Source organism: Prionailurus viverrinus, chromosome E1 (assembly GCF_022837055.1).
Source record: "Prionailurus viverrinus isolate Anna chromosome E1, UM_Priviv_1.0, whole genome shotgun sequence".
Taxonomy (NCBI): Eukaryota; Metazoa; Chordata; class Mammalia; order Carnivora; family Felidae; genus Prionailurus; species Prionailurus viverrinus.
The window spans coordinates 9,890,668-9,916,241 of record NC_062574.1 but is presented as its reverse complement, the minus strand read 5'-3'; the positions used below and the strand labels follow the sequence as shown (position 1 = coordinate 9,916,241).

Sequence of the window (25,574 nt, the reverse complement as noted above, 5' to 3'; positions counted from 1 at the left end):
CTCTTTTCTTTATGCCACAAATGTGTACAGAAAAGGCTATGTGGGGCGCCGGGGTGGCGCAGTCGGTTAAGCGTCCGACTTCAGCCAGGTCACGATCTCGTGGTCCGTGAGTTCGAGCCCCGCGTCGGGCTCTGGGCTGATGATGGCTCAGAGCCTGGAGCCTGTTTCCGATTCTGTGTCTCCCTCTCTCTCTGCCCCTCCCCCGTTCATGCTCTGTCTCTCTCTGTCCCAAAAATAAATAAAAACGTTGAAAAAAAAATTTTTTTTTTAAAGAAAAAAAAAAAAGAAAAGGCTATGTGTGTGTGCTGTTGATGTGATACCCTTCATCGTGAAAGATTAAATTAGTGGAAATCACTGTGTTGTTTTATTTTTGTATTCACATCACTGAGACGAATGACAGGATAGAAATTAATTTCTTTTGGAAGTTTTCATCCCATTGATATTAATTTGGAGCAGGCACCACATCTAGTTAACTTTATCTTTTCAAAGAAAATTGTCCAGTAAATGTTTTAGTTGTCCGCCTTTACAGAAACTCTTCTCCCAACCTTCCTCATTTGTCTTTCCTCATTTGTCAGACCTACAAATTCAGCTCTAAATGACAAAGTAAGACGTGGCTTTAGTAAACACAGGCCACGTCACTGTAACATCATAGGCTCTTCGTGACTCTGACCACGGAAACTCACGGATATGAGTTTACAGATGATGCCAGGTACAAGAAAAACCAGGCATCAGATGGCACCAGCAAAATTTTAATGCAAGTTTATGAAGTTTTCTTACCATCTCTACCCTAATTCGGATTGCTGAGGTCTGGAATCATTACATTCTTCCCTAAAAATATTTTAAAGTATTTTCATTAAGTATCAGAATGATACAAAACAATAATAAGATATGTGTAAGGTATAAAGAACAACAGTGCACCTGGATATCAACCTTCCAGTATAAGGAAGAGAAAATTATTATTACCATTGAAATCTCCTGCCAGCCCCTCTGCGCTGGCCTCACCTCCCTGCCCCGCCCCAAGATCACCACTGTCCTGTTTTGTATGTCGTCCTCTGCTTCCCTTTCCAGTTTCACCACGTACGCTTGCACCCCCAAACAATATAAACAATACATTATTTAAGTTCTCATTTAAACTTCTGTATAAATGGGAACATACAGTGCTTTTCTCTTTTTTTTTTAAATTCAAAATTGTTCCTGCTGTGCATTCAAGTCATCGCGTACATCTCAGTTCGTTGGCTTTTATTGCTGTATAGTATTCCTTTGTATGACTGTACCTCTGTTCACTAATTTTCCTGATGATGTGCATCTGATTGTTTCCAATTATTTGCTAGTATAAAAAAGTGCCAAGGGGCGCCTCGGTGGCTCAGCGGCTTAAGTGTCCAACTTCAGCCCAGGTTGTGATCTCACGGTTCGTGAGTTTCGAGCCCACTGCTGAGCTCTTCGCTGTTGGCACAGAGCCTACTTTGGATCCTCTGTTCCCCTCTCTTTGTGCCCCTCCCCCACTTGTTCTCTCTCTCTCAAAAATAAACATTTAAAAAATTTCTTTTAAAGTAACATAGGCATCTGTTAAAAATTGAGGGGTGCCTGGGTGGCACAGTTGGTTAGGTGGCTGACTTGAGCTCAGGTCATGATCTCACGGTCCATGAGTTTGAGCCCCACGTCGGGCTCTGTGCTGACGGCTCAGACCCTGGAGCCTGCTTTGGATTCTGCGTCTCCCTCTCTCTCTGTTCCTCCCCTGCTTGTGCTCTATCTCTCTCAAAAATAAATAAATGTTAAAAAAAATATTTTTCTTTACAAAGTTAAAAAAAATAAAAATTGAGAAGAGGGTGCCTGAAGTCTTGCTCTCAGAGTGCTGTTATATTATTTAGTAAAATCACTTCCTTTGGCTAGGTGCTCAGAAATGAGTTAGTATCTCACAAACTGGGGAGTATCACTTTTGGAGTGTGCAAAGCCCCTCTTTTGAGTAGTTTTGACTGATTTTCCCCTTTTATCTCCATTCCTATCACCTCTCCATAAGCAGCCAATCTAGTGGTTTTAAATGGCCTTTCAGCCCACCTTTCATAGGTTACGTAGGTATAGGTGTAGCCTTGGAACACGTAGAATAGTTTTCTAGAGTCTTTAGTTAAAATGATACTGTACTTAATAGCTAAAGGGCTAGATGAATGGAACAACAGATGGATTTAAAAACAACCGAAAACGAAAATCAACCTGTTTCCAGACTTCTGACAGCCAAGCAGTACAATTTAATTCTTCCTTCATATCGTGAGACATAATAAAGACGTATCATTCGTATGACTGGCATGACATAATAAAGACGCATCTCACTGGAGAGACCTAGACTTTTGCTCTATAATCTAGTTATTTGTTTCTTGCCTACTTGAGGGTCCTAAAAATCAGCCTCTTCTCTTTACCACGTGCTCTTCTTTCTAACTAGTGTGGAGAGAAGAGACCCCCTGGCTGCCTTGGCCCGGGAATATGGCGGCTCCAAGCGCAACGCTCTCCTGAAATGGTGTCAGAAGAAGACGGAAGGCTATGCGGTAAGCGACCGTGTCGACCGGCTTCCACCCGGCTCTGGGCGGCAGGCCTTTGCCAGGGTTTGTTCTGGGCACGCATATGGCTTGGACGGGCCGGTGTGCGTAGAACTCGTGTCCTTCTCTTCTCTGGGGGAGGGGCCGCCAGGTAGTGGGGTTTGCTGTGGTGCCCAAAGAGGGGAGTGGGACTGAGAGCCAGTCTGTGCTCTGCCCAACGAACCATGTACCTCAACCCAGGTGTGCATCTCCTGTGGGAAGGGGCACCTTTCTCTTTGCTCAGAGGACATACAAACCCTGCAAGCAGTGCACCCAACAGGCTGCTTCAGTCCAGACAGACCGCGTTTGCTGCACCATCTTCCCGAAGGAGGCACCTTTTCCTGATTGATACGAACGCCCCGCTTAGAATGTCTTCAGCATTTCTCTGTTACTTGGAGAGTTGTTTGCATGTAGTTTCAAGTTGCAAACTTCAAGTTTCAAGTTTATCAGGACGGTATTTGTTTTCTGGGAAGGTTACACAAGGAAGTGACACCCGATCTAAAAGTGTAAGCTTTGTTAATTGTGAAATACCGTATATAAAGATAAAAATACCTCGAGTATAAGTGATAGTTTCATGGATGATTATGAGGTGAAAACCCACGCAGTCACCACTCACATCCAGAAATGGAGCATCGCCGGTTCCCCAAAATTCTTATGACTTTCTAATCGTAGCCCCTCACCACTCCCAAAGATAACTCTTGTCCTCAGTTTTATTCCTCATAGCTTTCAACAAAAAGCAGGCATCCCTAAATGCTAGAGTAGTTTTGCCTGCACTTGAACTGTACATAAACGCAGTCAAAAACTACGATACCTGCATCTGGCTTTTCTCATACAGTATTAAGTTACTAAGGCTTACCCCAGCTGTAGTTCGTCATTCTCTTTACCCTTTGGAACCTTTTGTGTGATCGTACCGTTATTTACTTATCCGTTCTATCATTGCCGGACCGATGAGTTATTTCCAGTTCAGGGCTCTTGCAATAGTGTGGGTGTGTTCTTGTGTGTGTCTCTCGGAACACACGTGTACTCGTTCTTTCTGGGCCTACGCCCAGAAATGGGATTATTGGGCCATCGGGGATGCATATATCCAAGCACAGTTGAGAGTGCCAAACAGATTTCTAAAGCAGTTGTGCTGTTTACCTCCCGCCAGCAAATGATGAGAGACCCGTTTTTCTGCGTTGTCCCAGTCTTTGGATCAGCGTGTACTAGTGTCTGATTGCGGTTGGGGTTTGCACTTCCCTGCCGGCCAGTGAGGCTGAGAACTTTTCCGTATGCTGACTGGACATTTGGGTAGTCCATTTGGGGATGGATGTGCCCTTCGGGTGTCTGGCCCATTTTTAAATCAGATGGTCTTTCTTTCCCTTGTTACTTTCAGGAGCTCTTTATATGTTCTGGATACCCGTCCTTTGTCAGATAGATGTATTGCAAATATCTCCTCCCGGGTGGCTTGAATTTTCACCTTTTTGTTGAACAAAGTTTTTAATTTTAATTAAGTCTAGTGTGTCAGTCTTCTCCCAGTGGTCAGTGCTTTTTGCATCTTGTTGCAGAAATCTTTATTCCAAGGACATGAAAATATTCTCCAGTGTTTTCTTGTACATATCGGATTGTGTTACCTTTCCCATTAAATAGCCATCCTCTTTAAAATTGTCATCTCCAGGGTGCCTGGGTGCCTCGGTCGGTAGAGCTTGTGACTCTTGATCATGGGATCATGAGTTTGAGCCCCACGTTGGGTGCAGAGATGACATAAATAATTTTTTAAAATAAAAATAAAATAGCCTTCTCCTGCCTTCTCCCCACTCAGGCCCCACCTTCGTATACCTTTACCCCACTTTGCTAAAAATTTTGAAGATGCTAGCACCACAACACTCCCTCCCCCATCTTAAGCTTTGAGGGTAGCGGGGATAAATAAAGAAAGAAACAAGCAAGAAAACAAGGCCTTGGCCAAGAGCCAGCCCAGATGGTTAAGCAGCAGCAGGGCTGGGATTGTCTTTCTTTTTTTTTTTTTTTTTTTTTTTTAAATTTTTTTTCAACGTTTTTTATTTATTTTGGGGACAGAGAGAGACAGAGCATGAACGGGGGAGGGGCAGAGAGAGAGGGAGACACAGAATTGGAAACAGGCTCCAGGCTCCGAGCCATCAGCCCAGAGCCCGATGCGGGGCTCGAACTCCCGGACCGCGAGATCGTGACCTGGCTGAAGTCGGACGCTTAACCGACTGCGCCACCCAGGCGCCCCTGGGATTGTCTTTCTAATAGCAACAACCACGGGTCTTTAAATCAGACTCCACCCAAGGACGTAAGCGTTTTGTGTCTTTGAGGTTACCTTTCTTCCCCCCATTTTCCGCCAAAAAGCAAAAGCAAAAGATTAGTCTAATTAATGACCAGTAATGGAGACTCCCAGGGGAAAAGCTGGCTTCCCATGCATCGTTTCGTCTTTCAGCTGCTCTCTGCACACTCTGCGTCGGCCCCTTCCAGGGCTTGAAACCACCCCATAAAGGAAAGCCACCCCAATGACAGCACCCCTCGGCATGTCAGCCACACTGCCAGGGAAATGGAAGAGCATGAGGAGTAGGGGAGAGAAAGTGATCCCGGGAGGCTTTAGGGTAGGGGGAGTAGGAACGGTAACAGAAGACCGAAGCTGACAAAAGCCAGGAACAGAGTCCTGGCCGTGGCCGAGCCGCACGCGGCCACTGACGCTTGATGGCACTGTCACGTCCCCACCTCACAGAAATGGATGGAGGGAAATACTAGATGGATACAAAAAGACAATTCAGATTTCCAGAAGGAATTGGTCCTTGGGCACCTAATGCCGTTATAATTAGGTTGCAGGGAGGGATTATACAATAAGACCTTTCCCATCATAAGAATGAGAATAGTATTTCCTGCTGTGGTGATTTTTTGTTTTGTCTTGTGTACATCTTGAACTAGTTTTCCAAGCATTTTACGCTTGATGAAGCCCAAAGGTCATTCTGCCTGAAGAGTAATTTTCATTCATCGTTAAATCTCTGTAAGTTTAGAGGGAAACATAAATCATATGTGTCTGATTTATTTACTCCTCACAAAATATCCTTTGTCTAGACCTGTTTGTCTGAGACGCCTCTTAAGCCTTCTAAAGCTTGTCTTCTCCGACTCAGGAAGCCAAAAATAAACTGTAGAAAATTCAGATGGCTCAGTTTAAAAAAAACAAACACGAAAAAACAGTAGCCACGTGCATTTCAACTTAAAAGAACTTCCTGTTTAGCCCACCGAAGTATAGCACGGATAGATTATGTCCAAACTCTGGGGCCCCGTAATATTTTAGGTGCTGGGAAATCAGCAGGGAATGAAACAGAATCTCTGCCCTCATGGAGCTTCCACCCACATGAGGAGTGACAATTAAAATTTAAGAAGTATAATACCTGAGGGGCACCTGGGTGGCTCCGTCGGTTGGGCGTCTGACTTCGGCTCAGGTCATGATCTCGCGGTCAGTGAGTTCAAGCCCCGCATCGGGGTCTGTGCTCACAGCTCAGAGCCTGTAGCCTGCGTCAGATTCTGTGTCTCCCTCTCTTCTCTGCCTCTCCCCCACTTGTGCTCTGCTTCTCTTTCTCTCTCTCTCTCTCTCTCTCCCTCTCTCTCAAAACTGAATAAATGTTAAAAAAAAAAAAAAAACCTTAAAGTACAGTACCTGCTATATTGGAAGGTGTTATGTACTGTGGAGAAAATTCGGGGCAGGGGAACTGGGATCACTGGGTGTGTGGACACCAGTGACATAAGAAGGTCGGGGAGGTGACATTTGAGCAGTGGCTCACCTCGCCTGAGGAAGGCAAGGACTTGCATGTTTTCATCAGGGTTTATCTCATCCCAGGTAGTAGGCTTGGAAGGTCAGAATGAGGACATCATCGCTGTAACGACTGTGTCCATTGGAACTTAAGTAACATGGCGTGACAGCAGTGAAAAGTTAGAACAGCAGCTCAGACCTGCGGCCGAGCCCTCAGGTTCAGCTTTCAGATGTCTTGAGTAGCCCCAGGACTGAGGTCAAGTGGAAAAACACAAGCATGCACTCTGTCCAAAGTGAGGCCCACCCCGAGCTTTAAGTGGCTCTCAGCAAAGAGGAGACCTTTCTAGATGATCTACTCAACCCAGATTTCCTTGGAATTGTTTGTTTAAAGTCAGGCTTCCAGGAAGCCCCTGCAAATCGCTCTCCAACCCCAGCCAAGGATAGACCTGACACATAGAACCCTACGTCTCTTTTTTAAAATCTGCTTTCAATTCTCTCATTTGGGTTATGACAGGGAAATTTTCATCTCTCATGTAATTACCAGAAGGGATTCCGAAGGGGCCAGAACACAAGATGGTGGGTGTGATAGGCAGAATTCTAAGAATGACCCCCAGGGATCCTCACCCTTAAATAATCTCCTGTGTACATAGGGCAGAAGGGGGGTTATCTGGGTAGACCTAACACATGAACCCTTTAAAATCCAGGAGTTTCTTCTGAAGCATCACAAGGACTCAGTGCACCATCAGTGGGTCTGAAGTGGAAGGGGGCACATCCGATGCTGAGAGAGGTCCCTGACTGATGGCAGTATGGAGACCGGGACTTTCTAGCCCTAAAGCGTTGGAGCGCTGAGGTCCTACCGATACCCAGAAAACACCATGGGGGCCACCTTGCAGTTGTGAAATCAACCAGTTTGTGCTGGAGTGTCCTTTGTCATTTCTCTCCCTGTCCTGAAGCCCTCAGACCTCAGCTCGGCTAAGGATGGTCACTGCCATCCTTTAGTTGAGAGACTCGGCCACTCTGAAAAATGTATGGAATTCAGCCATAAATCTGCAAAGTCCTCGTTCCTCCCAAGAAGAGTGACTAGGCACAGCCACCCCATACCTCTGAAGGTGGCACCGTGGGTGTGTTCCCAGAGCCCTGCCATACCCGGCCAGTGTGGCCAACACTGGTGATTTATTTGGCTGAAGGCACAGGTAGGGATTACCCATAGCTTCCCTACCTCTCAAAAGCTAGGGGCGCCTGGGTGGCTCAGTCAGTTAAGTTTCTGACTTCAGCTCAGGTCATGATCTCACAGTTCCTGGGTTCAAGCCCCGCGTCAGGCTCTATGCTGACAGCTCGGAGCCTGGAGCCTGCAGCCTGCTTTGGATTCTTTGTCTCCCTCTCTCTCGGCCCCTCCCCTGCTTGTGTTCTGTCTCTCTCTCTTTTTCTCTCTCTCAAAAATAAATAAGCATTAAAAGAAAAAAAGCTAGAATCCATAACATGTAGCATGTTTTAACAGGCTGTTTTAAGGTTTTAAAGGCCTCAGATTCCGAGTGTCAAATTAAAACATTAGAGTTACTGTTACAGTAGCAAGAAATATGTAAAATGATATTCAAGTTCACTCCTACGGGAAATATAATTTGAAAATAGTTTGGCTGGAAACGGCCAATTATTTTTATTGCTTTGAAAGTCTCCGGTGTCGTTTTCTTTTGCTGTGTGACAAATTACCACAGACTCAGGGACTTAAAACACCTGCCTAGGAGCTCATAGTTCATAAAAGTCAGAAAGAAGCCCAGTCCCACGTCACTTGAAATCTAGGTGTCAGTTGAGCGATGTTCTCCTTGGAGGCTCTGGGGAAGAATCCACCCCTCGTGTCTTTCAGGTTGGTGACGGTACCCTGTGTTTGTAAGATTGAGGGCCCCATTTCCTTGCTGGCTCTCAGCCCAGGGTCACACCAGCAAGTGGAGGCCGCCCAGATTCTTTCCACGTTGCCGCCTCCATCCTTGGGCCCCAGTGGCCATCCCGTCCCACTCCTGTTCCCACTTTGTATCTCTGACTTCTGTCTCCAGCGGGGAAAATTCTACTGTAAATAAACCTCAGGTGGGGCGCCCGGGTGGCTTAGTTGGCTGAACATCCGACATTGGCTCAGGTCATGATCTCACAGTTCGTGAGTCCGAGCTCCGCGTCGGGCTTGCTGCTGCCAGTGCAGAGCCCGCTTCAGATCTTCTGTTCCCCTCTCTCTCTGTCCCTCTTCCGCTCGTCCTCTCACTCTCAAAAATAAATAAAACATTCAAAAAAATGTTTTAGTAAAACCTCAGGTGATGAGGTTAGGCCCACTCAGAGAATCTCCCTGTTTTAGGGCCAGTTCGATAGCAAGCTTAATTACATCTGTCAGATCCTTTTGCTCCATGACATAGCGTGATCACAGGAGAAACTCTGGGGAGTAGAGATCATAAGGGTGTCTTAGAATTTTGCTGCCCAGTCCTGGTTTCAATGCTGACTGCACATCAAATCACGGAGGAGCTTTTATGAAATATCTGTGCTGGGGCCTGACCCTAGATCTCCGGAATGACAGTCTCACGAGCAGGGGCCCGGGCCTCGGGTGGTTCTGAGGCACAGGCTGCCTTGAGAGCCTTGGATTGAAAAGTCACATCTCTGCCTATGAAAAAACCCTTTACGGTTCTGGATCTCAACTTGCCAAAAGCCTGTGCGTTGTAAAAAAAATTAGAAACACAGGGGCGCCTGGGTGACTCGGTCTGGTAAGCATTCACTCTTGATTTCAGCTCACGTCATGTTCTTGTGGTTTGTGGGATTGAGCCCCACATTGGGCTCTGTGCTAATTAATAGTGCAGAGACTGCTTGGGATTCTCTTTCTCCCCTCCGGCCCTCTCCCGCTCACACTTTGCGTGTGTGCACTGTCTCTCTCTCTCTCAAAATAAATAAATAGACATTAAAAAAAAAAAAAAAACCAGGAACACGGTGGATGTGAACAACAAGAACATAACGCCAATGGCTTGAAGAAGAAAAGATGTCACTGGTTTACCATTTAGGAACAGTAAGTAATCTGACCCTAAGGAAGAAACTCTGGAATGCTCTGTTACCTCCTGACTCCAGCCACTCTGCTCTCAGTTTTCTGTTTCTGTGAATTATTGCAGATTTAGCTATTAGCTCACCACGCTGTGGGTCAGAAGTCCTGGTGAGCCCAGCTGGGTTCGCTGCTTTGGACATCACAGTGGCAGCTGGGCTCCTCCTTGGAGGCCCTGGGACAGAACCGGCCTTCCCAAGCCGACTGAGTTGACCTAGGGTGTTGGCAGAGCACATCCTTTTAAATTTGCCCTGTGACCTTGGCTGAATCACCAGTGTTGGCCACACTGGCCAGGGCATGGCAGGGCCCTGCGAACACAGCCAGGGCGCCACTTGCAGAGATGGGGGTGGCTGTGCCTAGTCACGCTTCTTGGGAGGGACGAGGACTTTGCAGAGATTTACGGCTGAATTCCACACACGTATCAAGAGTGCGTCACAGGCCAGGTCCCTCAGTGAAGGGATGGTAGTGACCATCCTTAGCCGAGCTGAGGTCTTAGAGCTTCAGGACAGAGAGAGAAATGACAAAGGACACTCCAGCACCCAGCTGGTAGACTCCAGGGCGTCCCCCCTCAAGGTGTTCTCTGGGTATTGGAAGGGCCTCAGCTCTCCAACCGCCTTAGTGCTAGGAAGTCCCAGCTGGCCCACAGACACCATGGACAACAAGCTTTCATAGTTAGATTTGGACTTGCTAGGGGCCCTGCTGTTTCAAACCGTACAAGGATAGACCTAATGATTCCAGAGCTTTCTGACAAACCAGATGAATCTACCCCACAAATAGGTAAAGAGGGAGAGAGAGAGAGAGAACAGTGGGTTATTTATCTCAAGTCTCTTGAATTCATTTACTGCTTCAGTGAACATCCATTTTCTGATAACATATTCTATAGGTTGGTAAGTAAATGCTATTTCCTGTAAACTCTTTCATAAGCTTTGTTGCCAGAGTATGCTTCATAGTTAAAGGCTTGATTCCGGAGAGATTAACCAGAAACTTTTGATGAATAGTTGAATAACCCCGGGAGCTCCGCACTCCTCAGGAAACTGAAGAAAATAACTTTTCTGACAGTAACAGAAACTCCATGGGTTTAAACTCAAATAAGACCTTTGCCCTTTCCAGACTAGCGTTTTTCTTCACAATGCGTCTGTAGTCACTGGTGTATAAATATCCTTGGACCACCTCTTCCTTATCTTTACTAAGACCATTTAAGTAACATAATTGAATAAGAAAATTAAGTTGTCGACAAGACTGTTTTTTCCCCCGGGGCGCCTGGGTGGCTCAGTCGGTTAAGTGCTCGACTTTTGATTTCGGCTCAGGTCATGATCTCACAGTTCATGAGTTCAAGCCCCACCGTGGCCTCCGCGCTGACAGTGCTGAGCCTGCTTGAGATGCTCTCTCTCTCAAAATAAATAAACTTTATTAAAAAAAAAAAAAAAAAAGGAAGAGTGTTTTTTCCCCAAATCATCCCATTCCATAGCATTGTGATTCACATTTTATCTTTTAATTCTAACCAAGAATGAGCGAAGTTTGAGGGGCTTCTCATGTCACTTCACAAGCACTGAGGCCAGAGGGGTGAGACTCCGAGCACCACCTGGGACCTGGTTGTGGCTGCAGGGGCAGGGGTAGTTAAGCCCTGGATACCGCTGTCACCTCAGGAGTCGTGTGACATCGGGCTGAGGCCAGCAGCTCAGGGGGCGGGAGGGGGCTCCCAGCAGTTTTGATTTGAGGCAGTTTCTAGGAGAACATTGTGGGGACACTTCCAGCTAGGACCTGAGACAGGTCAGTATCGATCAAGGGATGATCAGACTAGTTTTAGTCCAAGGTTGGGAGGTGTGGGGGTCACCAAACTCATTGATTCCTGTGTGCATATTCTCAGCAACTATATACCAAGCACCTGCTGGCTACTGCGTTCAGCAGCCAGGTCTAGACAGACAGCAAAGCGGGACCGACAGTGAAGAGAAGGGCCAGGGCCGGAGGGCACAAGGGTTGTGTGGAGCGGGACAGTGCGGGGTGACTGGGGGCACTCCAGATTCGGAAGGCCTGTCTGAGGAGGGGAGCGTACCTTCAGGCCAGAATGACAGGAAGAGCCAGCCCTGTGGAGACGACGTAGAAGGAATCCCAGGCAGGGGGAACAGTCAGCACAGGGGTGGGGGCAGAAGGCAGGCCCGTGCGAGGCTGGGTATGGTGGTGGGCAAGGTACAGCGTGGATCGGGGCCAGACTGGAGAGCGGGTCACGGGTTCATTTCAAACGGAAGTGGGGCTCTGGACGGGGACGGGAGTTTAGGCCCAAAAAGAGGGGATGGTAGCTTGGCCTTTGCCGTGCCCCGGGGGACAGTGGTTACACCTCAAGTCATACACACCTTTGTCCTGGGTGTTCCCTTGCATTCCTCCCTGGTCCCCGAGGGAATTACAGTGATGATCTCGTCTTCCTAGAGTTTTGAATACCTTCTCTGTATCACAGGCTCTGACAGCCTTCAATGCTGCAGGTCCTTGAGCTCAATATCATGAACTCCCTGTAAGTTAAAAAATAAATAAATGAATGAATGAATAAATAAATAAATAAATAAATAAATAAATCACTAACAGGCATAATAGTTACAAATAGCCAAAAATTATCTTAAAATTTTTTTAATTAAAAAATTTTTTTTAATTTATTTTCGAGAGACACACAGAGTGCAAGTGGGGAGGGGTAGAGACAGAGGGAAACACAGAATCTGAAGCAGGCTCCAGGCTCTGAGCTGTCAGCACAGAGCCCGATGTGGGGCTTGAACTCATGAACCACGAGTTCATGACCTGAGCCAAAGTCAGATGCTCAACCAACTGAGCCACCCAGGCACCCCTATCTTAAAAATGTTTTAAACTAAGTGTTGTTCAGTCTGACTTACAATCAAAGAAATACAAATTAAAGGAGATGCCATTTCTTGACTTATCATATTGGAAGACTTTTTTTAAGTGATAAGCTCTACCACTGGTGAGAGGGTAGGTGAATGGTGCTTTTTGGGAGGGAGATGTAGCAATGTGTATCAGGAATCTCAAAATCAGTATGCCCTTTAACACAGAAATTATGTTTCTAGGTATTTCTTGCAAGGAAGTAATTGTGGGTGCCTGTGAAAATATAATTTAAAACAAGTTTATTATAGTTTTATTTATTTAAAATCATTATAAAGGATGCCTGGGTGGCTCAGTTAGTTAAGCGTCCAACTGTGGATTTCGGCTCAGGTCATGATCTCATGGTTTGTGAGTTCGAGCCCCGTGTTGGGCTCTGCACTGACAGTGCAGAGCCTGCTTGGGATTCTTTCTCTCTCTCTCTCTCTGTTCCTCCCCTACTTGTGCTCTCTCTCTCTTATAATATATAAATAAACTTTAAAAAAAAAATCATTTTGAAACAACTGGAGGTGATACAAATTTCTGACGAGATGAATCAATTAAATAGATTATAGTATGTGTGTACAATGGAATATTATAAATCCTTTAAAATCATGCTTTGGGCAATATATTTAAAGGCACTGGAAAAAATATGCATGCTACATTAAGTAAAAAATCAGATTCTAAAAGTCTGTCTGGTATGATTCCAATTCTATCAAAAGAAATTTATACAAATGTTATATAAATGTTAACAGTGAGTATCTCTGGCTAAATACTAAAATTTATTCATGCTTTCCCGTAGTGTTTCATTTTCTACAATGAGCATGTAAATTTTTAACAAAAATTTATTTTTAAGATTGTATCTTTTTAAAGAAAGAAGCCAGATGCAAAAAAAAAAAAAAAAAAAAAAAAAAAAAAAGAACCCTCATAGATTCTGTGTATATGAAATGTCCAGAGTAGGCAAATTCATAGAGTCAGAAAGCAGATTAGTGGTTGCCAGGGTTGTGGGGATGGGAATCGGGAGTGACTAGGCACAGGCTTCCTTTTGGGACTGATGAAAATGTTCCAGAATTAGATAGTAGTGGTTCTTACACAACCTCGTGAATATACTAAAAGCTACTGAATTGGACATTTTCAAAAAGGTAACTTTATGGTATGCGAATTATATCTCAATAAAGCTATTATTTATTTTTTAAGTAGCAATAAGAAAAGCTTAAGTGGGGCATCAGGGAGATGATTGGTAAGGAATAGGTAAGCGTACATAGGAAACTGGAATTTAAATTTTAGATCTGATCAAATATAACTTTAAAAAACCTACCCGTGGCGGGCGCCTGGGTGGCTCGGTCTGTTGAGCATCCGACTTTGGCTCAAGTCGTGAGCTCGCAGTTCATGAGTTCGAGCCCCATGTTGGGCTCTGTGCTGACAGCTCAGAACCTGGAGCCTACTTCGGATTCTGTGTCTCCCTCTCTCTCTGCCCTTCCCCTGTTCATGCTGTCTCTCCATCTCTCTCAAAGATAAACATTCAAACAAACAAACAAACAAAAAACTACCGTGGGTGCCTGGGTGGCTCAGTTGGTTAAGCGTCCGACTTCGGCTCAGGTCATGATCTCATGGCTCATGAGTTTGAGCCCCGCGTGGGGCTCTGTGCTGACAGCTCAGAGCCTGGAACCTGCTTCCAATTCTGTGTCTCCTCTCTCTGCCCCTCCCCTACTCATGCTCTGTCTCTCTCTCCTTCAAAAATAAATAAACAGGGGCGCCTGGGTGGCGCAGTCGGTTAAGCGTCCGACTTCAGCCAGGTCACGATCTCGCGGTCTGTGAGTTTGAGCCCCGCGTCGGGCTCTGGGCTGATGGCTCAGAGCCTGGAGCCTGTTTCCGATTCTGTGTCTCCCTCTCTCTCTGCCCTTCCCCCATTCATGCTCTGTCTCTCTCTGTCCCAAAAATAAATAAACGTTGAAAAAAAAAATTTTTTTAAATAAAAAAAAAAAACAAAAATAAATAAACATTGAAAAAATATATTTTAAAAAACATATCCAAGTACTACCTTGTATATTAAAAATTAAAATAAAAGAATACAGTAAAACACATGGATGCAAGGTATTCATACTCTAGTTTTTATATGGGAGGTGGGACTCAGATATTCACTTTATTGTTATGATTCATAAACCTAATATATTCTTTGTATCAAACGTATATAATTTGGGGGTGAAAGTCTGAGGAAAAAGGCCATATGGTTTTATTATATTTATTATATTATATTTATTATGTATATATAATTAAACCAGATCCTTTCTGAGAAACGTTTTTAAGCGGAAGAACACCTGAGGAATTACAGCATAAAAAAATGAGCTGAGCTGAGAGGGGCCTGTAGGGTAGGATTGGTTCCATTCACATCTCTCCCATGTCATTTCAAAACCATGTGACAGTTAGCAAGTCAATGAAAAAAACAAAACACTGCACATCTTTTTTTTTTTTTTTAAGTTTATTTTATTTTGAGAGAGAGCGAGAGAGAGGGGAAGGGACAGAGAGAGAGAGAGAGAGAGAGAGAGAGAGAGAGAGAGAGAAAATCCCAAGCAGGCTCTGTCTGCACTGTCAGCACAGAGCCTGACGTGGGCTCAAACCCATGAACCATGCTTAGGCTTCTCTCTCTCTCTCTCTTCTCTCTCTGCCCCCCACCAAACAAATAAATTAATTTTAAAAAAGTAAAGTGAACATTTTGTATCATCAGAGCTTTTGCCATTTGGGGTAGTAATAATGTAGGTCTGATCCTGTAATACCAGATTTAAGCTTCAAACTCAGATTGGTGTGATGTCAACAACAACCGAGGGGCCAAATCTAGCCCACCACATGTTTGTTTGTTTTTTAACGTTTATTTATTTTTGAGACAGAGAGAGACTAGCATGAACGGGGGAGGGTCAGAGAGAGAGGGAGACACAGAATCGGAAACAGGCTCCAGGCTCTGAGCCATCAGCACAGAGCCCGATGCGGGGCTTGAACTCACGAACCGTGAGATCATGACCTGAGCCGAAGTCGGACACTTAACTGACTGAGCCACCCAGGCGCCCCACCACCACATGTTTTTATAAGTAAAGTTTTATTGGAACACAGTCACAGCCATTCATTTACATATTGCCCATAACTGCTTTTGTTCTAAACTGCAGAGTTGAGTAGTTACAGTAGAGCCCTTTTGGCTGTATGACATACTAATCAAAATTATTTACTATCTGGCCCTTTACAGAAGTTGGCTAACCCCTTCCTTAGCGACAGAGGTACACAAGTATCTTCTGTTATTGAACGCGCGTTTGGTTCTTGCATTTCAGATGGCAAGAAGCAAGTGTTCGATAACGAGAGACTTACTTGAGAACTTAATCTGAATCTGTGCAGTTTCCAAATTTGTATCACGAGAGTTCAGCTAGTGAGGGATATAGCTGTGGGATCGTGAAGGCACAGATATCTTTGAACCTGTTTTTAACCCATGAGCTAGGAGCTATATGTTCTTCTCTGTTGGAGAAAAAAGCAATCTCTGTGTTGTCTAAAACAAATCTCATTTTGCATCTGGAGAGAACACCCACATTGCCGGCAACTTCTGTTTTTCTGTCTCTGAGTTCCCACAGACAAGCGCTAACATATGCTCATCCAATAGCAAGCAGCCTGTGAAATAATCAGGCCATTTGGAGCTCTGTTTGTTGTTTTCTTTTTTGAGATAGGTCTCTTGAGGGCTACATGCGCAATTCAAAGAACGTTACAATGCTTTGATTTATTTATTGTCATCAAAGTGGTTCTTGTCCTGACTTCATTATAAAGATAGATTCTCCATGGAAGACGAATGTCATTATTGGCCTCTACTCTTTTGACGGCCTTTTTTCACGCAGTGTCTCTGCTTATGCAGCTGTTTATGAGACATGGTGATTTGTGAGGACGTTTTAAAGGGCATCAGGCATTGTCTTACAACCTGAGGCAACAGTAGAATCTGTGTGAATAACGAAGATGAAAGGCTTTATTTCCCAGGTTGTGGTGGACATACATTCAACTCCCAGCAATCCATATTTCCCGGGGTTTTATCTCATGAGCCAGCATGGCTAGAAGCTCCCCTTTCTACTCTCATTTGTGTGTGCGTGCCCAGATATAGGAAATCTTAAGTAATAAAAACTGTTTTCTGAACAAAACCCTAAAGGGTGTTGTACGGATACCGTGAGATTGTTTGCACAGCAGATGGAGAGGGACTTGTTCCACCTTCATTGACAGGGATAACAGAGAAGCAGCCGTGATCACTGCTGACTGGTCCAAGGGAGGGCACCCAACCTAACCTAGGCCAGTCAGCCTTTCCCCAGGAGTTTGAAATAGAACTAAGAGGAAGATTACTCTACGAACTCCATGCTGTCGGCCGCCATGTTTTTACCTCTGTGCAGAGAAGAGCCAACGTAACAGGCCTGCCATGGCTGTGCCTGCAAAGGCTGCTTACGAGGTTAGCCCTTAATTTGCGTCTGGTAACTTGGATTTTGGGAGACTTCTCACCGTTCCCAGAACTGATAAGAGAGGCTCAGAAACCACTGTGGTTTCTGCCCAGCACCTGCCTTCCTGCGGGGAGTCTGGAGTTGTTGTTGTGTGCTAGGCAGAGGGCGCCCATGTGACCAGCCCCCAGTGAAAACCCTGAGTCTCCAGTGAGCCTCCTTGGTGGACAGCACCTCCTGTGTGTTGTCACAAGTCATTGCTGGGGGAGTTAAGCACGTCCTGTGACTCCACCAGAAGAGGACTCTTGAAAGCTTGCACCTCGTTTCCTCCAGACTTCGCCTCACGTGGCTTTTACCTTTGCTGATTTCGCTTTGTATCCTTCCGTGGCAATAAACCCATGCATCGTAGTAAATCTGTGAATGGCCTGGGAATGTGGCTACATCCTGATTGCTCTGAGTCCCCTTGCCAGTCACTGAACCTGACCTGGAGGTGGTCTTGGAGACCCCGCCCACAGCCACACTGACCAGGAAAGAAGTGGAGGAAGCCTCTGTAGAGACGGAGAATTTAATAAATGCATGGGGAGAATGCCAGGTAGTAGAACAGAGATGTGGCACCTTCCAGGCTCCTGATTCCAGGTGCCTGTCAAGGCTCAGTGGCATCCTTTCAGATATCCTTAGTTTCTGTGAAACCTTAAAATCCTTAGAACAGATTTCCGCTTTTCTTAAATTAGTTCCGGTTGGACTTTGTTGCTTAAGGATCAAAAGGATTATACCTGATCATACAAAGGATCGTACAAAAGAATCATAACTGATCTCTTTTACTTGGGTATTTTCTGAATATTTGCACTAAGCATTTATTCCTTTTATTATTAGAAATAAATGGTGTTATTTGGTTTATTCCTTACATGTATCTTTTCAGTTAAAAAAAAATGAATGCTAATTCTTGGGGGGGGGATTAAATGTTATATTGTGTATAAATAGTGACATAATTCCTACCCTGTTGTTCAACTCTGCTCTCTTAAAAGTATCATTTTTAACAACAGGTTGATATTTTTCTTTAAATCGAGGTTTCTCAGCCTTGGTACTTTTGATATTTTAGGCCAGATAATTCTTTGTTGTGGGGGCTGTCCTGTGCATTGTAGGATTTTAGCTGTATCCTTGGCCTCTACCCACTAGATGCCATTGTACTCTCCCGGCTGAGACAATCAAAAATGTCACCAGATATTGACAAATGTCCCCCACCAGGGGAGGGAGGGGAAAGATCGTCTCTGGTTGAGAACCACTGCCTCGAATATACAATCCGGAACACTGGCTGCAGGAGTGTCTTGGAAATACACTTTTCAGGGGCACCTGAGTGGCTCAGTTGGTTAAGCGTCCAGCTTCAGCTCAGGTCATGATCTCACAGTTCGTGAGTTCGAGCCCCACATCTGGCTCTGTGCTGACAGCTCGGAGCCTGGAGCCTGCTTCGGATTCTGTGTCTCCCTCTCTTTCTGCCCCTCCCCACTCATGCTCTGTCTCTCTGTCTGAAAAATAAATAAAACATTAAAAGAAAGGAAGAAAGAAAAAGAGAGAGAAAGGCACTTTTCAGCTTTCTGGCTCCTACACAGGGTTTAGAAGATTGTCGATCAAAGCAGTCCATAATGTCTGTCCTGTCACCCATCCTTAGAAATAGTACCACGAGGACATCAGTGAAAACGGGAGGTAAGGAAATCCAAGGCTCCCTCCCTCTTCAAATGCAATAAATCAGGTGGCAAAAAACCCCCGTCAGAACCAGCCTTTTCAGAACCCTGGGATGTAGTCAAAAACTTGTAACAGCCAAGGGATCGCCTAATGAAAGGGGGGAAAAAAAACCACAGAGACTCCGTAACAGAGCTCTGTGCCCTTTTAACTTCCTGTTACCACCCTCTGCCTCGCGGCTCCGCGGTAGCCTTGCAGATGGTGGCCAGCGTCTTCCCGTCTTCCGGGAACTGCCAGTGGTGTGTTTGGCCCTGTCTGATGGTTCCCTAAAGGATCAGCTCCAGGGTTTCCCTTTGTTTTGCCTGCACAGGAGCTTCCCCTGGGCAGAGGTGGCTTCCCAGGCAGCATTTTCCAAGAGCATTTAAAAGATCAGGGATTAGCTGCTGCCTCCTGAGTAACCGGGAGCGGTTGGGACCAGTGAAGACAGACGGAAAAGCCTGAGAAGAGAGTAGGGGAAGGGAGGTACGTGGGGGGAAGAGGGCAGTGAAAAGCACTCACGCATTCCCCAGAATCTAGAAGGACCCAGAAAAGACCCGACGAGTCCCAAAGCTCCGACCCCAGGCTCCGCGCCAACAGGGAGTTGTGAGCCTCTGAAAGAGCGTCCGTCACTGAGCCAGGCTGCAAAGGCTGCGAGAGGTTTTCTCCCAGGCCGGGAATGAAATCTGTCGCATCGTTAGCCAGTCACTAAACTAGCAAAGCAGAGACTTCGGTGGCCTCCCTTGACAAAGAACCCAGACTTTACAAAATTAGTTCAGAAGAGTCACCAAACAAAAACACCAGCGCAGACTAACAGTAAACCCTGTGGAGGGAAGAGAGACTGGCTTCTAGAGTCACATTAGAATACCCAAAATGCCAGTTTTCAACAAAGAAGTTACAGGTATGCCGAGAAACAAAGTTTTGGCCCACTCATAAGGGAAAAAAAAAAAGTGGGAACTGTCCCTGAGGAAGCCCAGACACTGGACCTCCCGGATGAAGACTTGAAACGAACGGTCTTAAGTGTGCTCAGAATGCTCACGGGGGACCACGGTCAAGAACCACAGGAAATCAGAAACAGGATCTATGAACAAAGTGATCCATGAACTCCAGAAGCTTGTAGAACTTCTGGTTGTCCTCAGCTTTCAAACATTTCGGGGTGATACGCCTCGAGGTGGGTCTTTCTTTTTTTCCACCATGCTGAGTACTCCTTGTACCCTTTCAATGAGATAATTCATGTTCTTATTTTCCTGAATTATTTTTTGTGGTAATTTTCTTCCTCTTCTGCTTTCTTCTCCTGGTATTCCTCCTAGCCTGGTCTCCTAGTTATCATATCTCTTTTCACCTTTCTTCCATCTCTTTGTTTCACAGGTTACTGAGGGACTTCTTAATATAATGTTCTAAAATCAAATGTTTCATTTGTGCATCGTATTTTTTTTGCATCATTTCAACTTTTAAAACCTTTAACTGTGGGGGCGCCTGGGTGGCGCAGTCGGTTAAGCGTCCGACTTCAGCCAGGTCACGGTCTCGCGGTCCGGGAGTTCGAGCCCCGCGTCAGGCTCTGGGCTGATGGTTCAGAGCCTGGAGCCTGTTTCTCATTCTGTGTCTCCCCCTCTCTCTGCCCCTCCCCCGTTCATGCTCTGTCTCTCTCTGTCCCAAAAATAAATAAACGTTGAAAAAAAAAATAAAAAAAAGAATAAACATTTTCTAAAAAATGGTTAAGATGGTAAATCTTATGTGTATTTTAACACAGTTAAAGGGTTTTTTTTTTTTTCAAAGTTTTTGAATTTTTTTTTCAACGTTTATTTATTTTTGGGACAGAGAGAGACAGAGCATGAACGGGGGAGGGGCAGAGAGAGAGGGAGACACAGAATCGGAAACAGGCTCCAGGCTCCGAGCCATCAGCCCAGAGCCTGACGCGGGGCTCGAACTCCCGGACCGCGAGACCGTGACCTGGCTGAAGTCGGACGCTTAACCGACTGCGCCACCCAGGCGCCCCAAATGTTTATTCATTTTTGAGAGAGAGAGGGAGGGGCAGAGAGAGGGGGATCGAGGATCCAAACCGGGCTCTACACTGACAGAGGTGAACCCCGGGCTCAAACTCACGAACCCCGAGATCATGACCTGAGCTGAAGTCAGATGCTTAACCGACTGAGCCACCCAGGTGCCCCTCAGAGCTCTTTATACATTAAAATATTAACCTTTATCTGTCACAGGGAGCCCCAGATCGTTTTTAAACATTTAAATCTTTTTTCTTTTGAAGCTTGTGTTTGTTTTACTAGGTAGCACTGTAACTTTTTTTCTAAGTGGATGGCCATTTGGCTTAGCATCTTTTTTATTTTTTTATTTAAATTCGAGTTAGTTAACATACCGTGTAGTCTTGCCTTCAGGAATAGATCCCTGTGATTCATGTCTTACATATGACACCCCGTGCTCATCCCAAAAAGTGCCCTCCTTAATGCCCTCACCCATTTAACCCCTCCAGCAGCCCTCAGTTTGTTCTCTGTATTTAAGTGTCTCTTATAGTTTGCCTCCCTCTCTGTTTTCATCTTATTTTTCCTTCTCTGCCCTTATGTTCATCTGTTGATTTTCTCAAATTCCACAAATGAGTGAAATCATATGGTATCTGTCTTTCTCTGACTTATTTGGCTTAGCATAATACCCTCCAGTTCCATCCACATTGTTGCAAATTATTTTATTTTTTTTAATTTTTTTAATGTTTATTTATCGTTGAGAGAGAGAAGGTGCGAGCAGGGGAAGGGCAGAGAAAGAGGGAGACACAATCTGAAGCAGGCTCCAGGCTCTGAGCTGTCAGCACAGACCCCGACTCAGGGCTCCAACTCACGAAAGGTGAGATTATGACCTGAGCCGAAGTTGGATGCTTAACCGACTAAGCCACCAAGGCACCCCCCTTTTTTTTTAATTTTTAAAATTAAGATGTTGGATATTCTTGTCTTATTTTCCATTCACAGTAGTATTGCACCTTTAAATATATTTTTGCATTGTTACCTAATAAATACTCTCTCAGCTAAAGGAAGCTTAGTTCTCTTGTGAGTTTACTGAGTTTGTTTTTTTTTTTTTTACTTAGTTTTTTTTAACATTTATTCATTTTTAAGAGTGAGGGACACAGAGCATGAGTGGGGGAGGGGCAGAGAGAATGGGAGAATCAGAAGCAGGCTCCAGGCTCTGAGCTCTCAGCACAGAGCCCGATGGGGGCCGATGGGGACTTGAACTCATGGATCGTGAGATCATGACCTGAGCTGAAGTTGGATGCCTAACCGACTGACCCACCCACGTGCCCCAGAGATTTTTTTTTTTTAATCCAGAAATAGGTAAGAATTGTATCAAATTCCTTTTTGGCATTTGTTGAGCAATACATAAGGTGTTTTCTCTTTTAATCCACTTATATAATTAACATAAATGTATTATATTATGTAACAGATTTCCTAGTGGCAGAAACATTCCTATATTCCTGGGGCCAAAGTTGTGGAATGTGGTGTATAATATGGTATATTACTCCTGGGGGAAATTGCTGCTTGATTATGGTCATTCATATTTTTTATACTCTGTTACTGATAAAGGGGCTTTTGGCTTGTTGTTGCCTGGCTTAACTATAAATGAAGTTTTATGTTAATCAGATCTGGTTTTTTGTTAAGATGTCAGTGAGTACTAAAACCCTGTACATGGGGCGCCTGGGTGGCACAGTCGGTTAAGCGTCCGACTTCAGCCAGGTCACGATCTCGCGGTCGGTGAGTTCACGATCTCGCGAGATCTCGAGTGATCTCGCGTGAGTTCGAGCCCCCCGTCGGCTCTGGGCTGATGGCTCGGAGCCTGGAGCCTGTTTCCGATTCTGTGTCTCCCTCTCTCTCTGCCCCTCCCCCATTCATGCTCTGTCTCTCTCTGTCCCAAAAATAAATAAACGTTGAAAAAAAAAAAATTAAAAAAAAAAAATAATAAAAAATAAAACCCTGTACGTGGCCAAAAAATGCAGTGGGAATTTTTCTGCCTTCTCCAGTAGGGTTGGTGACAATTTTCAGCCAGAAGGAACTGGAATATACTCTGGAGTACAGGACAGATCCACACAAGACTCTGACATTCCTTCTGACAAATGAGAACCCAGGGTGTTCTGAAATTTTGTTGGGTCCAAGTTGGGGAAACCTCTCATTTAGAAGTTGCAAGTCTAGGGGCGCTTGGGTGGCTCAGCCGGTTGAGTGTCCGACTTCAGCTCAGGTCATCATCTCTCGGCTCGTGGGTTTGAGCTCCGCATCATCTGAGAGCCTGGACCTGGTGGGATTGTGTGTCTCCCTCTCTCTCTCTGCTTCTCCCCCACTTGCATTCTTTCTCAAAAACCGAATAAACATTAAAGGAAAAAAAAATTTTTTTTAATATTTTTTTTTCAATGTTTATCTATTTTTTGGGGGACAGAGAGAGACAGAGCATGAACGGGGGAGGGGCAGAGAGAGAGGGAGACACAGAATCGGAAACAGGCTCCAGGCTCCGAGCCATCAGCCCAGAGCCCGACGCGGGGCTCGAACTCATGGACCGCGAGATCGTGACCTGGCTGAAGTCGGACGCTTAACCGACTGCGCCACCCAGGTGCCCCTAAAGGAAAATTTTTAAAAAGAAGTTGCAAGTCTCATGTTCCCCAAAAGTGGAGGCCTAGGTTTTTCCTTGGGGCTGAATGCTCTTTCCCTTTGGTAAAAGCCCTCCACGAGGACCTTTTCGTCACACAAATAAATGTAGAGTCTCCCTACTTGCTCTGGGGGGGACCTTGTAAATGGGCTGGAGCTGTGGGCACTGGAGAGTATCCTTCACTGTCCAGCACTGATTTGTTGAGTTCTAAATGAGCTGTGCTCTTACTCCGATATAGTTTTTGTCAAAATCTTTGACTTCTAAGAGTTCTTACATTAGATACTTGGATACCAGACTAAGGGTTCATCACTCTTGTATCTTTTTTTTTTTACTGTTGTATCTTCTTAATCTGTTTATCTTTTATTTCAGTTAAACCTTCTGACCTAAAGGTTTTCAGTTTATGGTAATCATATACTCTTCCCGTTTCTGCTCAGCTTTTATTTGCCTGGCGTCTTGTAATTCCTTTGTTGTCGATCTTTCTTATCCACGTGCTTTAAGTGTATTTCTTAGTGTAGCTTTATGCGTAATTTGAAAATTCCTCTAATAGAGACATTTAGCCCATTCTCCTTTTCTTGGGGCTTACTAGTATGTATTTATTCTTATTCTTGTTACCTTACGTTTTCAGTATACTTTTCCTACTGGATTTCTTTCTCCCGATTTCCAGTCACCTAGCCACGTGTGTCCTAAGGTGTGCGGGTTGAAAAGGTGGAAAAAGGCCTGAGAATCTGAGTAGCTTATTCTGGTAATCATGTGAAAATTAAAGCTAAGGGGCGCTTGGGTGGCTCAGTTGGTTGAGCGTCTGACTTTGGCTCAAGTCATGATCTCACAGCTCATGAGTTCGAGCCCCACGTCGGGCTCTGTGCTGACAGCTCGGAGCCTGGAGCCTGCTCCAGATTCTGTGTCTCCCTCTCTCTCTGCCCCTCCCCCCACCCATGCTCTCTGTCTGTCTCTCTCTGTCAAAAATAAACAAACATTAAAAAAAATTTTTTTTTAGAAAGCTGGGGTGAGGAGAGAGCCCGCCTGACAGTGTCAGATTTCCTGTCACATAAGCACCAGTTCGGGCCGTGCGGCTTCTGCAAGATGGGCAGAGCCCCCTCTCCCACAGCACTGGGGTTCCCTGGGACAAAATGATGGCGACAGCACAGCCAAGCAGAACCACCAAACAGGGATTTGAAGGAATACCTGGGAACTTTTCACTCACACTGGGCTCGTTACCTAGCAATTCGCTAAGTAGAACAGGATAGTTCTGAAAGTGTTCTTAATTACAGGGGGAAGATTCACTGTTGTCCAATGGAATTCACTTAGCTGCTTTTATTGGTGTTTGTGGGAAGATGGGCAGTGAGCGATCTGTCCCCTCTGTTCTTTTGTCATTCCTGTCATCCTTGACCTCTTGTTGTGGTAAAATATGCATCACGGGAAATTTGCCATTTTAACCATTTTTAAGTGGCCGTAGCGCGTTGGACATTGTCATGCAGCCACTGTCACCGTCCATCCACAGAACTTGTTCATCTTCCCCAGCTGAATCCCTGCACAATTAAATACGAATTCCCCGTCCCCCAGCCCCTGGTAAGCTCTGTTCTACTTTCTGTCTCCGTGCGTTCGCCCACGAGCGGTACCTCACAGGCGCGCAGTCATCCAGCCTCTGTTCTTCTGGGTCTGAAATTAATATTTCACCTTACATAATGCCCTCGAGGTTCATCCGTGTTGTAACATAGGTCATTCATCCTGCGTGGGTGAACTCACAGCAGGGGTACATCAGTCTCCCAGAATCACAGCTCTGGGAGACCCTTGCCACCCTTTAATGGCCCTGCAGCTGACTGAATGAGACCCATGTGTGTGGGAGGATTGGCCTTTTCTTTTTTTTATATGTGTATTTTTATTTTTATTTTTACAGTGTATTTGTGAGAGAGAGAGCAGGGGCAGAGAGAATGAGAGAGAGAGAGAGAGAGAGAGAGAGAGAGAGAGAGAGAGAGAATATCCCAAGCAGGCTCCGCATTGTCAGCCCAGAGCCCAATGCAGGGCTCGAACTCACGAACCGTGAGATCGTGACCTGAGCCGACACCAAGGGTCGGATGCCTAACTGACTGAGACACCCAGGTGCCCCAGGATCAGCCTGAATCAACGTGAATATTTAGCTGTTTTGTTTTCCCTCCCTTTTCTCAGACGTCTGGAATGTCGTCCACCCCATCCCCCATACCAGAAACCGGGAGTTTAAATCCTCTGTGTCACTGAGGAAAAAGGAAAGAGTGTTTTGGTCACCAGGGGTTTGGGCTGCCGAGCTCTGTAAGTCAAAAAGGTCCGTGTTGAAGCACTAGAGATGGAGGGTAGGGGGTTGGGGGACGGTTGGAGTGGAGGCTGGGTGGGTGTGGGTCGGGAGGGAGAGCAGAGAGAGACGCACATGCCCGTGAGGGGAGTGGCCACTGCTCAGAGGCCTGGCTGCAAGGTGCACCCGGAAGCCCAAAAACCCAAGCGTAAGGCTCAGCTCGGCCACCCTGCAGGCTGAGAGACCCACATCCTGCCAGCTCCAAACTGCTGAATTCCTGTGA

At 45.5% G+C, this 25,574-nt stretch overlaps 1 protein-coding gene across 6 annotated transcripts in view; it reads left to right on the top strand.

Annotated features, from left to right (window-relative positions):
• SPECC1 (sperm antigen with calponin homology and coiled-coil domains 1) overlaps nucleotides 1–25,574 on the top strand; it is a 286,669-nt gene that overhangs the window by 224,590 nt on the left and 36,505 nt on the right. For 5 of the 6 annotated variants that reach the window (XM_047834069.1, XM_047834070.1, XM_047834068.1 and 2 more), the window contains one exon: nucleotides 2,435–2,537. In XM_047834069.1, the coding sequence (XP_047690025.1) occupies nucleotides 2,435–2,537 (103 nt within the window). Of the gene's footprint in view, nucleotides 1–2,434; nucleotides 2,538–2,768; nucleotides 3,288–25,574 lie in introns of those variants that run through there. The other variant, XM_047834067.1, reaches the window with a different exon arrangement.